Source organism: Eschrichtius robustus, chromosome 11 (genome assembly GCF_028021215.1).
Source record: "Eschrichtius robustus isolate mEscRob2 chromosome 11, mEscRob2.pri, whole genome shotgun sequence".
In the NCBI taxonomy this organism is placed as follows: Eukaryota; Metazoa; Chordata; class Mammalia; order Artiodactyla; family Eschrichtiidae; genus Eschrichtius; species Eschrichtius robustus.
The window spans coordinates 97,543,256-97,556,003 of NC_090834.1; the positions used below are offsets into that span (position 1 = coordinate 97,543,256).

General features: G+C 55.4%; 1 protein-coding gene across 1 annotated transcript; it reads left to right on the forward strand.

Annotated features, from left to right (window-relative positions):
* Positions 1 to 2,623: 2,623 nt before the first annotated feature.
* On the forward strand, positions 2,624 to 3,646 carry C11H11orf96 (chromosome 11 C11orf96 homolog). Its single transcript, XM_068555524.1, has one exon. The coding sequence runs from the start codon at positions 2,651 to 2,653 to the stop codon at positions 3,020 to 3,022; it is 372 nt and encodes a 123-aa protein (XP_068411625.1). The 5' UTR covers positions 2,624 to 2,650; the 3' UTR covers positions 3,023 to 3,646.
* The last annotated feature ends 9,102 nt before the right edge of the window (positions 3,647 to 12,748 follow it).

The window sequence follows — 12,748 nt, forward strand, 5'->3', positions numbered from 1 at the left end:
CACCCCGCTCCCCTCAACACCTCCTCCCGCCATCCAGTCCATCAGCAGGTTCTCTAAGTTCTATCCCCAAATCCCAAATCTGACCACTTCCCTACAGCTCCGTTTTCTTCACTCTCATCCAGGTCTTCAGTGTCTTGTATCTGTGGGTCATGTAATGATCTTCTATGTGGGATCCCTGCTTCTTCCCCCACCCTTTCCAGTTACTCTTCACACGGCAGCCAGAGTGAGCTTTTAAAAACATAGAACGGAGCTTCCCTGCTCAGAATGCTCCAGTGCCTTACCATCGCCCTTAGGATAAAATGCAATCTCCTGGCATATACACACTACTATATATGAAATAGATAACTAATAAGGACCTACTGTAAAGCACAGGGAACTCTACTCAGTACTCTGTAATGACCTATATGGGAAAAGAATCTAAAAAAAGAGTGGCTATATGTTGATATATCACTGATTCACTTTGCTACACAGCTGAAACTAACACAGAATTGTAAATCAACTATCCTCCAATAAAAATAAAAATTAAATAAATTTTTTTAAAAGAAAATGGTAACTCCTTAACATGGCCCTCAAGGCCTTCCGTGAGTGTCCTTACTTCTCATGCCCCTTGCCCCCTCTACTTTAGCCACATGGGTCTTCTTGCTGTTCCTGGAATAAGCCAAGCTCCTAACTGCCTCACTATCTTTACACCACATTCCCTCAGCCCTAAACATTCTCCCCGCACTGGTCACACACCGGTTCCTTCTTTGTCCTTCACGGGGCAGACAGCTTCAGTGTAGTGCGTAAGCGAGAGGGCTTAGGAGCTAAGTCGTCTGGGTTTGAATCTCAGCTCTGCTGCTTACTAGCTGTGTGACCTTGGGGAAAGGTGCTTAGCTTCTCTGTGCCTTGGTTTTCCTATCTGTAAATGGGGATAGTAAAAGTACTTGTTATCCAGGGCTGCTAAGAGGATTAAATACAATAGTGAACACATTAAATGAGTTAATGCATAAAAAGTGCTCAGAGCGTGGCATCTATTAAACACTTGGTGGTGCTACTATTGTCCTTCGGGGGGCACCTTAAATATCATCCACTCTGAGGAGCCTTTCCTTGCTCCCTCGCCCCCCCTCCACCTCTCCATCTGCATCACTATCACACCACCCACAGTACATTTCTTGTTTAGGTGTTTATTGTCTGTCCCGCCCCCTTACCTAGACTGTCACTTTCATGAGCGCAGGGACTTTCCTGAGCTGGTACGCAGTAGGTTCTCAATAAATCTTTGTTGAATGGCTATGGAAGGAATGGAGGCCATATTCCATGGATCCCCTCCTTTCTCAGCAGCCCCGTGAGCTGGCTGCTGGCACCCCAGGGCCATGTGTCAGAGTGATGCTCACAGTTTCCTCTTGGGAGTCTAGGAACCCCGGGGCAGGGGACCTGCTCTTGGAAGCCAGCCGTGGGGGCATTGGTAGGTATCAACCCTTAGCAGGGGACTGTGAGAGCACTTTCCCCAGCAGTCTCTAATGGGCTAATTACTTATCCTCTCTGTGCCTCCACTTTCTCATATGTAAAACTGAGAGAATACGAATTACCTCACAGGACTGTTAGGAAGAGGAAGTAGGATAATATATGTAAAACACAGCTCACTGCCTAGCTTGGAGTAAAGCTCTCCAGATGGTTAGTTATCATTATTGTTGTTGTTAGTGCCATATCTAAGTGTCATTCTTCTGAGCACGAATGGGGGTGCGCGAGGGACTTGGGGGGTGCGGGTAGTGAGGAGACAAACAGAGAGAAGACAGGGAAGAGAAGTGGACTGGAAAAATCGGGTGTGTTTGTATTCGTGCCCGCGTGTGTGTGCATGTGTGTATGTGTGTGTGTGTTTGGGGAGGGAGGTGGCATGGATCCAAAGAGGACATCCAGCCCTTCCTCGGAACTCAGTTTTGGGGAGCCCGGGTGGCCTGGCTCTCCCTGCAGCAAGGAGACTGGGGGCTGCCCCCGCCCCGCGCGCTCAGCGCAGAACCCGCGCGGCCAAATAACCAAGCGCCTTGATTGTGCGCCTCTGGGATGAGGAGGCTGGAGAGGCGGCCCTGCGCCCCCGCGGCCGCCGCGGTTGGTCCAGACTTGGGGATCCCAGGGCGGGCAGGAGCCCTGCTCCGGGGCCACCCTGCGCCCCTGCTTCGCAGCGTTCTCCGGAGCCTCGGATGCTCCCGGAACCCCCGCGGGCGGGGCCTGCCTTCCGGAGCCGGGCTGGCGGGCGGCGCTGGGGAAAGGGCCGCGACTTTCCCAGAGTGGCGGGGCGACGTCAGGCGGAAGGGCGCGGGGCGCGCACGCTTTACAAGGCATTTGCTGTCATCCGAGCTCGCAGCCGTGGGGGCAGGAGCCGGCTATATAAGCGGCGAGCCGGGCCGCCGCGGGGCAGACGGCGACAGCAGCGGCGGCGAGCGCGTCGGAGCGCAGCGGAGCAGCGCCCCCGTAGCCCCGCGCCCCTCGACGTGTCCGCCTGCCCTCCCGAGGAGCGCCGACCCGGGCCCGCGAGGGCCGCCGCCACCCCGCAGCAGATTTGGATCCCCCGCCCGGCGAGCCCCAGGCTGCTGCCTCCCGGGGGGCCCCGGCGCAGCGGCCGCCCCCGGAGAGCCCCGCCGCCCCGCCGCCCGGCCCCGAAGACGCCGGCAGCGCCATGGCGGCCGCCAAGCCCGGCGAGCTGATGGGCATCTGCTCCAGCTACCAGGCAGTGATGCCGCACTTCGTGTGCCTGGCCGACGAGTTCCCACAGCCCGTGCGGCCCGCCAAGCTGTCCAAGGGCAAGGGCCGGCTGCGGCGGCCGCGCCAGTCCCGCTTCAAGACGCAGCCGGTGACCTTCGACGAGATCCAGGAGGTGGAGGAGGAGGGCGTGTCCCCCATGGAGGAAGAGAAGGCCAAGAAGTCGTTCCTGCAGAGCCTGGAGTGCCTGCGCCGCAGCACGCAGAGCCTGTCGCTGCAGAGGGAGCAGCTCGGCAGCTGCAAACTGAGGAACAGCCTGGACTCCAGCGACTCCGACTCGGCCCAGTGAGGGGCGCCGCCCGCAGACGGGACTCGCGCGCCTCGGCGGCCCGCCGGGGACAGGTGTGCGAACCCCTAGGGGCCCCGCCCCCCGGGGTCCCCCCGAGAACCGGGGACCGCCGCCCCTCGAGCGCTTGCACCCTCGCCCGGCTGCGAACTGGTCGGGGCGCCCCGAGCTGCGCTCGCCCTGGGCGGGAGCGCGTGCCGGGGCGCCAGGGAGGGGGCCCGCTCTCTCTGCCCTTGTAAATGTTTATTTTTTAACTCTTCCCAGTACGAACTCTGCTGTGAGTGTGTGCGGGGAGGCGCACCCTCGCTGAGTCGCCCCGGGTCACCAGGGCTTCCCGGAGAGCCGCTCCACGCCCTTGTCCGATGGTTTGCAACTCCGATTTTGCACACGGCTCCACCGTGCCCCCCAGCGCACACCCGTTCACACTCACGCCCACACACTCTCGCTGAACACTTTTATAATTGTTAGGCGCGGCCGATGGGACTTGGGGCGCAGCGCAGCTGCTGCTGTGGCCGGAGGATTGATATTTATTTTTGCATTGCGATGGCTGACGGCGTTTATTTAACGATCTTTTTACCTGGATATGTCTGTGAGACTCCCGAACGGAGACAAATAAAGTCAATATATTTGCACAGTGCATTTCCCAAGGCTCTTGACTTCTTGAACCTTGAGGGCCCAGGCTCCCAAGACTGGGGGAGAAGTGGGGAGGATTCGCTGGAACGGGGGGCCGGGAATCCCCGGGTGGAGGCAACTCCACAAGCTTCGGTCACCGGAACGAGGTCGCGTCCCCGGTGCCCGGGTCCATTACCCGCCTCCCCGGTGGATCCACCCGGCCCAGAGCTCTCCTGCCTCCCGGGTCTGTTCCCCATCGCCGGTGTCCAGGATGGGGTGGAGCAGCTAGGGGGGCGAAGGTTGGCGCTGTGAGGACGGAGAGCGCCTGCCTGGCGCAGCTGACCCCTCAGGGAGACCCGGGGCAGGGTCATCGCCCGGTACCCACCACAGAAGACCCCACTCACTCCGAGCCCTTTCCAGGCGACGGGTGGGGAGATGCCCGAGCCAGCGATAGGAGACCCAGGCGGGGATATGTGGGTGCTGGGGTCCGAAGGAGGGCTGGGAGCTGGCGAGAGTGTGGGTACGCCCTCAAAGTCGCCTGCGGGTGAGGGGGCCCCGCTGCCCCCGCGCTGACTCAGCGGAGTGCCAGGCGCTCCTGCGCTGCGGGAGCAAACGGCGGCTGTTTCGGTTCTTTGGTCCTTTTCTCCAGCTCTTCCCTTTGCCCTCTTCAAGGTTCCTCGAGGAACTGTCTTTGGTCAGAGCCTGAAGGGCGCTTGGGTACCACGGAGTCCCCCCCACCCCCCGCCCACACACACGCCTTTGCTTACAGATGAGAAAACAAACTAGCAGAGAGGGGAAGGTCACGTGAAGAGCAGGGGCCGCGCAGCCCGCGCTCCTGACTCCGCGTCCAGTGCTCCTTGCGTCACACGACTCTGTCTTTTCAGTGCTTTCCGGCAGCTGCCTGCATCCCTGTCTACGCCCTAAATCCTCTGGGTTAGCAGTGTAAGAGGCTCCTCCGGCCCGTTGTGGTAATGGGGGTAATAAACCACATTCGGCTGAGGAGGGCAGGTCCTCACACTTGGTGCCCCCTCCCAGCCCACCCCTCCAGGAACACCCCAGACTTGAGCCACCAGCGCCAGGCTTTCCGCGGAGCAGTTTAGAGAGACGCGGAGAGGGTGGATGCGCTTCCTACTCCTCTCTCTCCGGGTCGCCGCGTGTCTGTGCTCGGGTGCCCCCTGGTGGTGGGGGCCTGGCGCTCAGCTCAGCCCAGCCCTGCGGGGCATCTAAACTGCCTTTTACTCTTCACCCTGCACCTCTTGTCGCCCTGGGCTCTGTAGAAAACGAGAAGGCAGAGGAAAGAAAACAAAGAAACAAAAATAGAACACACAGGGTGTAAAAGAATGTCCTCCCCTCTGGCTCACAGAGAAGGCGGCCAGGCTCAGGGCCTTGGGGACTGCAGCCTTTGGTGCTGTCCTCGCCCCTGGGAACACACAGGCCATTTCAGTCCCCAGCAACAGCCAATTGCACTGTGAGGGCACATGTCCAAGGCACTTAACTGCACAGGCATCAGCGTGGTGAGGCAGCCGTGGGTCCATGTTTTGATTCCCGTCTCTGCAGTGGCTGTGACGAGGCTGGTTTGAGCTCCTTGGGGTGGGAGGAGGGTGGCCCAAGCTCAGAACTCCCTCTCCGAGCCCCCTCCCCATTCTCTTCCCTCATCCTGACCCCCCTCACCCCCATTTTATCTTGCATCTTGGGCAGTAGCTCCTGTTTCTACTCTTCAAGAGCCAGGTGCCGCAAGCCTTCCTATGGGTTCACCCTTCCAGACTGATATCCTGGCTAGGCGTCCCCCTCTGGGCACCACGCCCCTGCCAATACCCTTCGCCCTGCCGGAGAGCCTCCTTCTCCAGTCCCCCATCTTCAGCCCATACCCCAGCTGAAGGCCTCCCTGAAGGGTCTCCTTGAGTCATCCTGGCCAATGTCTGGGGACGTTGTAGGGGACCACATTCGATCGCTCCAATTCCAGCTCAGCTGCTGGCAAGGCCCAGCGCCCAGTAGGTGCTTCCGAAAAGTTTGTTGGGTTAAAATGAGTAAGAGGGCAGTGAGGAAGATTGATGCTCATCTTGCCTACTTCCTGATTTGTTTTTAAATTAACGTTTTGTTACCCAAGAACTATTTGTTCATTATATTAAAAAACAAGTCAGTCATACTCCTACCAGCCCCGAGATAAAAATGTCAACATTTTGAAGGTTATGCCTGTATTATGTGTGCATGTATATGTATATATATGTGTGTGTATATGTAGATATATATATATACACATATATATTTTTTTTTACAAAATGGGTTTATGCTCTAAATACTATTTCGGATGCTTTTTTTTTTTCTTACTTGGATTTCTATTTAACATCAGTATGTATCGATCTATATCATGATTTTTATGAAATTCTCTTCAATAGATACTCCACATTTAATTCAGCTTATTTCCCACTCTTTGGTATAAAAGTGATGTCCCATTTGTTTCAGTTTCTTACTTTTGCCTATACTGGCAGTTAGTTCTAAGGATTGAATATGGAAACAAGTTTGGAAGAGGTGGTGACACGGAGAGAGGCTGGGGGTAGAGACTGGGATGCTATCGTGTCGGGGGCAGCAGGCTGGGTCGGGGTGCTATGGCCCCTGCGCTACACGGGGGCACTCTCCGGTTCCGAGCCTCTCTGCTCTGCACAGAGGAAGGAGGAGGGGAGACAGGAGGGGCTTCTCTGAGACCCCTGTGGAACTTCTGGGGCTCAGCTCCTCCCTGTGGCTCGAAGGCAATCCAAGGCAGCACGCGGCTCCAAGGAGGCGGCTGGGCTGGGCTGGGCTGGACTGGGAGGCCGAATAGTGGGAGAGGAGGAAAGAGAGGGAGACATGAGCTGAGGGAGCAAGAGAGCATGAGAACCAGAAAGATGGGAAGGAGTGAGGCCCTCGGGGAAACGGGGAAGCCCAGAGACACAGAGAGATGGCGAAATACAGAGCCAGGAGCCAGAAAATGTCACGAGGCTGAGAAGATTAAGGGCCACCCTTAGAGAGAGAGAGGAAGAGAGAGAAAGGGGCCCGTAGAAAGTAGGGGGGAGGGAAGGCGAGGTAGAAAGTACTCTGGAGAATGCGCATTGGAGCAGAGAGAAAATCGGGGTGAGAGCACCTCTCTGGGAGCTGTAGAGCCCGCATGTGCCAGGGGTGGGTGGAAGCCTGCCCAGCCGTCTGGCTTTACAGCCGTCTGGATTTACAAGCTTGTCCAAGGAGACGCCTCCTTCCTTCCCTTCCCCACCTGGGCCTTAGCCCACAGTCCTAGCCTGGGTGATGAGTTTTCAAACAAGCTGGAGCTCAGAGGAGGTAGCAAGTTGCCATCCCAGCCCTGGCCGGCAGCCTCTCTAAACATTTCTCTTTGGTCCTGGGGGAGATATTTATCAGGGTGTTTCTTGGAATCCTTTAAATGCAAGGTTGGCCTTTGCAGTCTGCTGTGTGCCACTCCTGGGTCTGCTTGGTGGGGGGGTGAGAGGGCAGTGCTGTCTGTGACCCCAGGGAATCGAGGTCAGCTGTGGACTTGGGAGTCCTCCGTCAGGGAGCGCATTTGGGGTAGCCCTTAGGCCCACCGGGCTCTGCAAGGTGGGGGGAGGATAAAGACCACCATTTCGTGAGCACCTCCTGTGGGTACTCTGATTTCATCCTGAGAACCTCACCCAGGCGTTTCACAGAGGAGAAAACTGAGGGTCAGCAGGGTTAAGTTTCTTGCCCAATGCCACGCGGCTAGTCAGTAGTGAGCTGGGTTGCCACACATATTTTCTTTTCTATTTGAAAGCCTACGCTCTTTCTCGAGTATGGTCGCAACTTCTTACTGTACCCCCTGTGGCGGCGATGAGAATGGGCCTTGCAGACCTCTGGTGACAGGGGTGTAACTGACCAGTACAGAGCAGCTCTGGCTTTGCAATCCATCCCCTTCTTTGGCGGAGGCTGTGACCCCCCACAGCCTGCTCCCCACCAACGACTGTGTACGTGGCTGGGATTCTAAGGCAGAACAGTTCTTGGGAGACACGAGATTTCTTTGTTGGTGGACTTTGGCTCAAAGATTTCCCGATGGCTCTGCAGAAGCTTTCTCAGACTGGGGGGCTGTCCACGGACACCTTCTCTCCCTCTCTCCTTCTCTCGGGGTCACTCCTGTTTCGCAGCCTGCTGGCTGGCTTCCCTCTGCTTCCCTCTGTATTTCATGTCACACAAGCACGCCTCCTCATGAAAGCCTTGCACACTTAATCCCACCTTGGCGTCTGCTTCTCGGAGAACCCGAGCCTGCACGTCCTTCCATCTCCCGGCAGCTTCATGGCGCAGCCCTGCATCTCCCTCAGGCCCCCACTGGCACAGGGAGGGATGACAGGCATCGTTTTAGAGAGAACTGTAGGGACATGGCCAAGTTTACCAAACAAATATGTGCTGGGAGGTCTGCTGGCCGTGTGGTTCTGGATGGGGGATAGCACGCTGCAGACTGTGTGTATATATGCCGTGAGAGGGTGAGGGACTCCCACGTGGACAGTCCTCTCAGCCACGTGACTCACACAATGGCCATCTGCCCATTCAGCTCCCAGGCCCACAGTGGAGACTGCTAATCGTCCACCAACATTGATTTCCCGCTTCCTCCAGGGCACACAGCCAGCGTCTGTGTCGCAGATGCTCTTGGACTTAGGTCTACCGATGTGCTAAGTTTTTGCCAGTGGCATATATTGGGAAGAGAAGCATGTTTCTCCCAGACCTCGGCCTTAATGTGTACCCTCCTCCTGCCCTCCCCCCCATGCTCTCTGTCCCCTACCCACAAGTGACAACATGTGCCTGCAACCCAGTGATCGAGCCGATAAGGCCAGTGGCCTAGGGGATGGCAGAGAAACAAGACGAAAGGACCCCAGGCCCCTGGATGACCTTGTGGAACCAAACAGCCTGCCGATCTGGAATGATCACCGTGGACACTTACACACGAGAGACGCACTTCTATCTTCTCTGAGCCACTAAATCATTATTGGGTCTCTTTGTTATACCAGCCTTCCCTTACCCTGAATAAAGAAATATTAGCGCTGGCAGTGGGGTACTGCCCTAACAAAACTTCTGCAGTACTGGGCATTAACTTCGTGATTTTGCTGCAAGCGGGGAGCGTATAAACATTGCAGGTTGGAAAGTTAGAGCCCCTTGTTATACTTTGGAAAAGCATTTGGTAAAACCATGTTTATGACATTTTGGAAGGCTGATCATGTATTGACTGAGCACATAGCTCTAGGAGAAGTGGTTGGAAAGAGCCAGAGTATTTGTGTGCATTGGCTGCTCTCTGTGGCTTTTAGCAAATTATTACAGGAAAGGCATGAATGATGGAAAGGAATAAGGAGTATCTAGAAACGTGGGGCCTCACAGGGGTGAGAGCCGCCCCCCTTTGTAACCCACACAGAAGGAAATCATCTGTTGTGGCTCAGAGCCATTCTCGAAGGCTACCCAGGAAGCCCGGCCCGGGATCCAGCCTTGGAGCAAGGTTAGACTAAGGGTCTCATCTGCCCAGTCAGACTAATTGTGGTAGAATCCACATTCCCCTCTCCTCCCCTTCACCCGCCACCCCATGTAGCCCAAATTAAAGTGAGAGTGTTACGGACCAGGGTTCTTGGCCTCCTTAATCAACAGAAATTGATCAGAGGCCAGACAAGAAATTCAGGCAAAGCTTTATTGGGGCCCCTGCTGCAGCAGGGGGGAGTGAGAACAAGTAACAGGTTCCCTTGCTTGCTTGCTCACCGAGGGGGGCGGGGTGAGCTGATTCCTTATGTGGGGTGAGGGTAGGGGTGTGGCCAGGGGTCGGGCCAGAGGAGCTTAGGCGTTTTGCCCACCCTTTGGGTGGTATTTTGTACAGGGGGGCATGCACAGTACCCTGCTTTTGCTCCTGACCCCCTCAGAAGTGGCAGTTAGGGGCTTTCCTGGTGGCGCAGCGGTTAAGAACCTGCCTGCCAATGCAGGGAACACGGGTTTGAGACCTGGTCCGGGTAGATCCCACATGTCGCGGAGCAACTAAGCCCGTGCACCACAACTACTGAGCCTGCACTCTGGAGCCCAGGAGCCACAACTACTGAGCCCGTGTGCCACAAATGCTGAAGCCCGTGCACCTAGAGCCCGTGCTCCACAGCAAGAGAAGCCACTGCAATAAGAAGCCCGCGTACCACAATGAAGATTAGCCCTCACTCGCCGCAAATAGAGAAAGCCCGTGCACAGCAACAAAGACCCAATGCAACTAAAAATAAATAATAAATTAATTAATTAAAAAATAAAGTGGCAGTTAGGTGTTTTTGGTCTTTTTTGTATCTTGTTGTCCATAATTTGCCCACTACCTTATAGTTTCTTTGTGTTTTGTTGCTGGAGGAGACATTTGTCCAGGTACAAGCACTGCGGCACAGGGTCCCAGGTCCCAGCCTGTCTCAAGAGGGCTGGGCCAGAGCAGGAAACAATGAAATAAAACAGTTTTCAGAATTATGCTGAGAAATGGTCTTTGCTTATGACTCTTGGCCCTAGAATCAGCTAGAAGCACCTTGACCAGAAGCTTTTTGAACGAATAGCCGAGGCAAGTCGCAATTGGCCAGTGATCAGGATTGTTTGAGCCCCAAAGAAACCTTCAGGGAAGCCAGACTATTTAACACCTGCTTCAGATGTAGCCACAGAGGGTGATGAGGAAAAGAGAGTCTTCCAGCACCAGGTTGGCCAGATTAGCTTCCTCTGCCAGAGCAAGTCCTCACCGTTCATGCCAGCAAGATTTGCCTACCTCTGTGCACCAGCGACTCCTGAACGTTTCCCTTCCTCCCTTTTCCCCATGGGAGTCTGTGCTGTGGTTTTCCTATCCGTGTCCACCACTGTATTTGGGTTGGGGAGGGGGACGCGGCCAGGGTGGGGGAGGGCAGATGAACTGTCTTGCAGTTTATGTCACTGAACCGTGAGGAGCCACGTGGGGCTCAGGAGAGGATTTCCTTTCCCCCGGGTATCCTGCACTTTGATCGGGAAGCATAACCAGATGGAATTTGGGGTCCACGTCCTTGGAGAGGACGTGAGTGTGTTCTGTTGTGGGAAGGAGGGTCACAGGGCTATCTAGTAGCCAGCTGAGCAGTGGGTACTGCCAGTAGCCCAGTGAAATCCGTTTTCTGCATCTTCCCCGGCACAGGGCCAGGCTGCCGGCTCCCTCCTTTGCGGCGAGCAGGGCCATGGCGAGCAGGGCCGCGTGCTAAGTGCGCCGGAATGAGCAAGCGAGCGGTGCCTGTCACGGTGTCACACTGGGCCTGGGCCTTAAGACCGCGGCCATGTGGCTCTTGTTCTTCCCCAAAGACCAATGTGGGCGTTCCTGTGGCCTGCGTTTGACCAAGCATGAGGGCGGTGCTGGGGACCTCAGGACATGCAGCTGCCTGTGGAGGTGGAATGTCGACTCAAGATGGGCCATTCGCTGAGAGAGAAATGAGCTCCCATCTTCCTTAAACCTCTGCCTTCCTGTTGGGTCTCTCTGTAGTCAACCAACTAATACAGAGGCCTTTCCCTCAGTCCACAGCAGAGTGGGGCAGAGGGGCTCTCCAGGAAAATGTCCCATCCTCCGGACCGGAGTGGGGACATCAGACTCTCACCCCAGATGTACTCCAGCGGTGGGGTGGGGAAGATATAAGCGGCTCAGGACCTGGACTCGCGAGACACTCGCCCCAGCTCTGCTCCTTGTCCTGTGGCCTTGAATAAGTCACTTCCCCTCTTTCCCTGAGAGCCCTCCCAGCTTTAATGGCTGAAGCTTATAGAAGACCCCAAGCACCTTGGTGCACCTAGAGCCTTAGAATCCTGGCCCTGGGGGATGTGTGGGCAGGCAGTGTGCGCAGGGACCAGACTTGCAACCCCATCCTGTACAGATGGGGAGATAGAGGCACAGAGGGACAAGGTAGAGTCTTCTCTGAGACGACAGCACCTCCACCCCACTCCTCTCTCCCAACCTTGGGGAGAGTCCCAGAAACTCTAGGCTGGGCTGTTCTGTGCTGAATAATTCATGCCAAACCCAAAATAACAGCCTGAGAGCCAACCCGCTGCAAGCTGGGACCCCAGCCAATGTGCCATTGCCCCACGGCCCTGATCCTGCCCTCACCAGGAGCTGTTCTGGACCAGTTGGTTGGCCTTTAGGAAACCTCTGACCTTCCCTCTGATCTTGTGTGGAGAAGTCTGACAAAGCTACCCCTGCCCCCGTTGTTCTAAATGTGTAAGATATTCCAGGAAAGGCCAGACCCCGTGAGCCTATTACTCCCAGATCCATGCCTCAAAAACCCCATTTTATTGGCTGTTATATGTGTTCTGAGGTTTATTGGTTAGCTGTTCTTTGGTCTGCTGTAGAATGTAATCCCATAGGAAGCTTCTGGGTACGCTGAATCTGCTTTGGACCATCAATGAGTAGCCCAAGTGTGGGACTGAGCCCAGTGGGGGGCATGGTCCTTGGCCCTAAAGAAGCCTGATGGGGACACACACATGCACGCACACACACGGATATATTCATAAAGCAGTTCAGGATGGGGAGGAAGCTCTCAACTTGAGTTGGGGTGGAGGCGGGGGTTTAAACCCTGACTCTGGCCCTGAGTCACCTTGGTTGTATTTGGCTTCAAAAGTGTAGCACAGAGTGGCCATGGCTCAGACCACAAAGGCAATAGTTACTGCTCAAAGAAAAGACATCTGAAGGAGGGTTGAGTGGCTCAGTGATGCCATCAAAGACCCAGATTCAAAGAGAATCTCATGGATAGGAAATACAACCATACCCAGCTTAGTGAAAGCTGGGTCTGAGGATCAGAAAGCCACCAGGGGCTATGTGGCTCTCTCCATTTCCAGGAAAATAAATAAATAAATAAAGCCAGGTGTCAGGGACTGGGCACTAAAGATGAGTAAGGCTTAGGGGGAAAAATAAAGGACCCAGATTCTGACCATGTTCTCTGCCATCTTTGACAATGTCTTTTCCCCTCATGGTTACAGTATGGCTGCCACAGTACCAGCATCACATCAGCCTCCCAGCATGAAGGATGCTGCTGGCAAACAAAGAGCCTTCACCTGGTAGCTCTCTTTTATCCTCTTACAGCATCATCTCAAAATCCAGAAATCTTCTCATCTAAATTATATCCAAGTTCAATG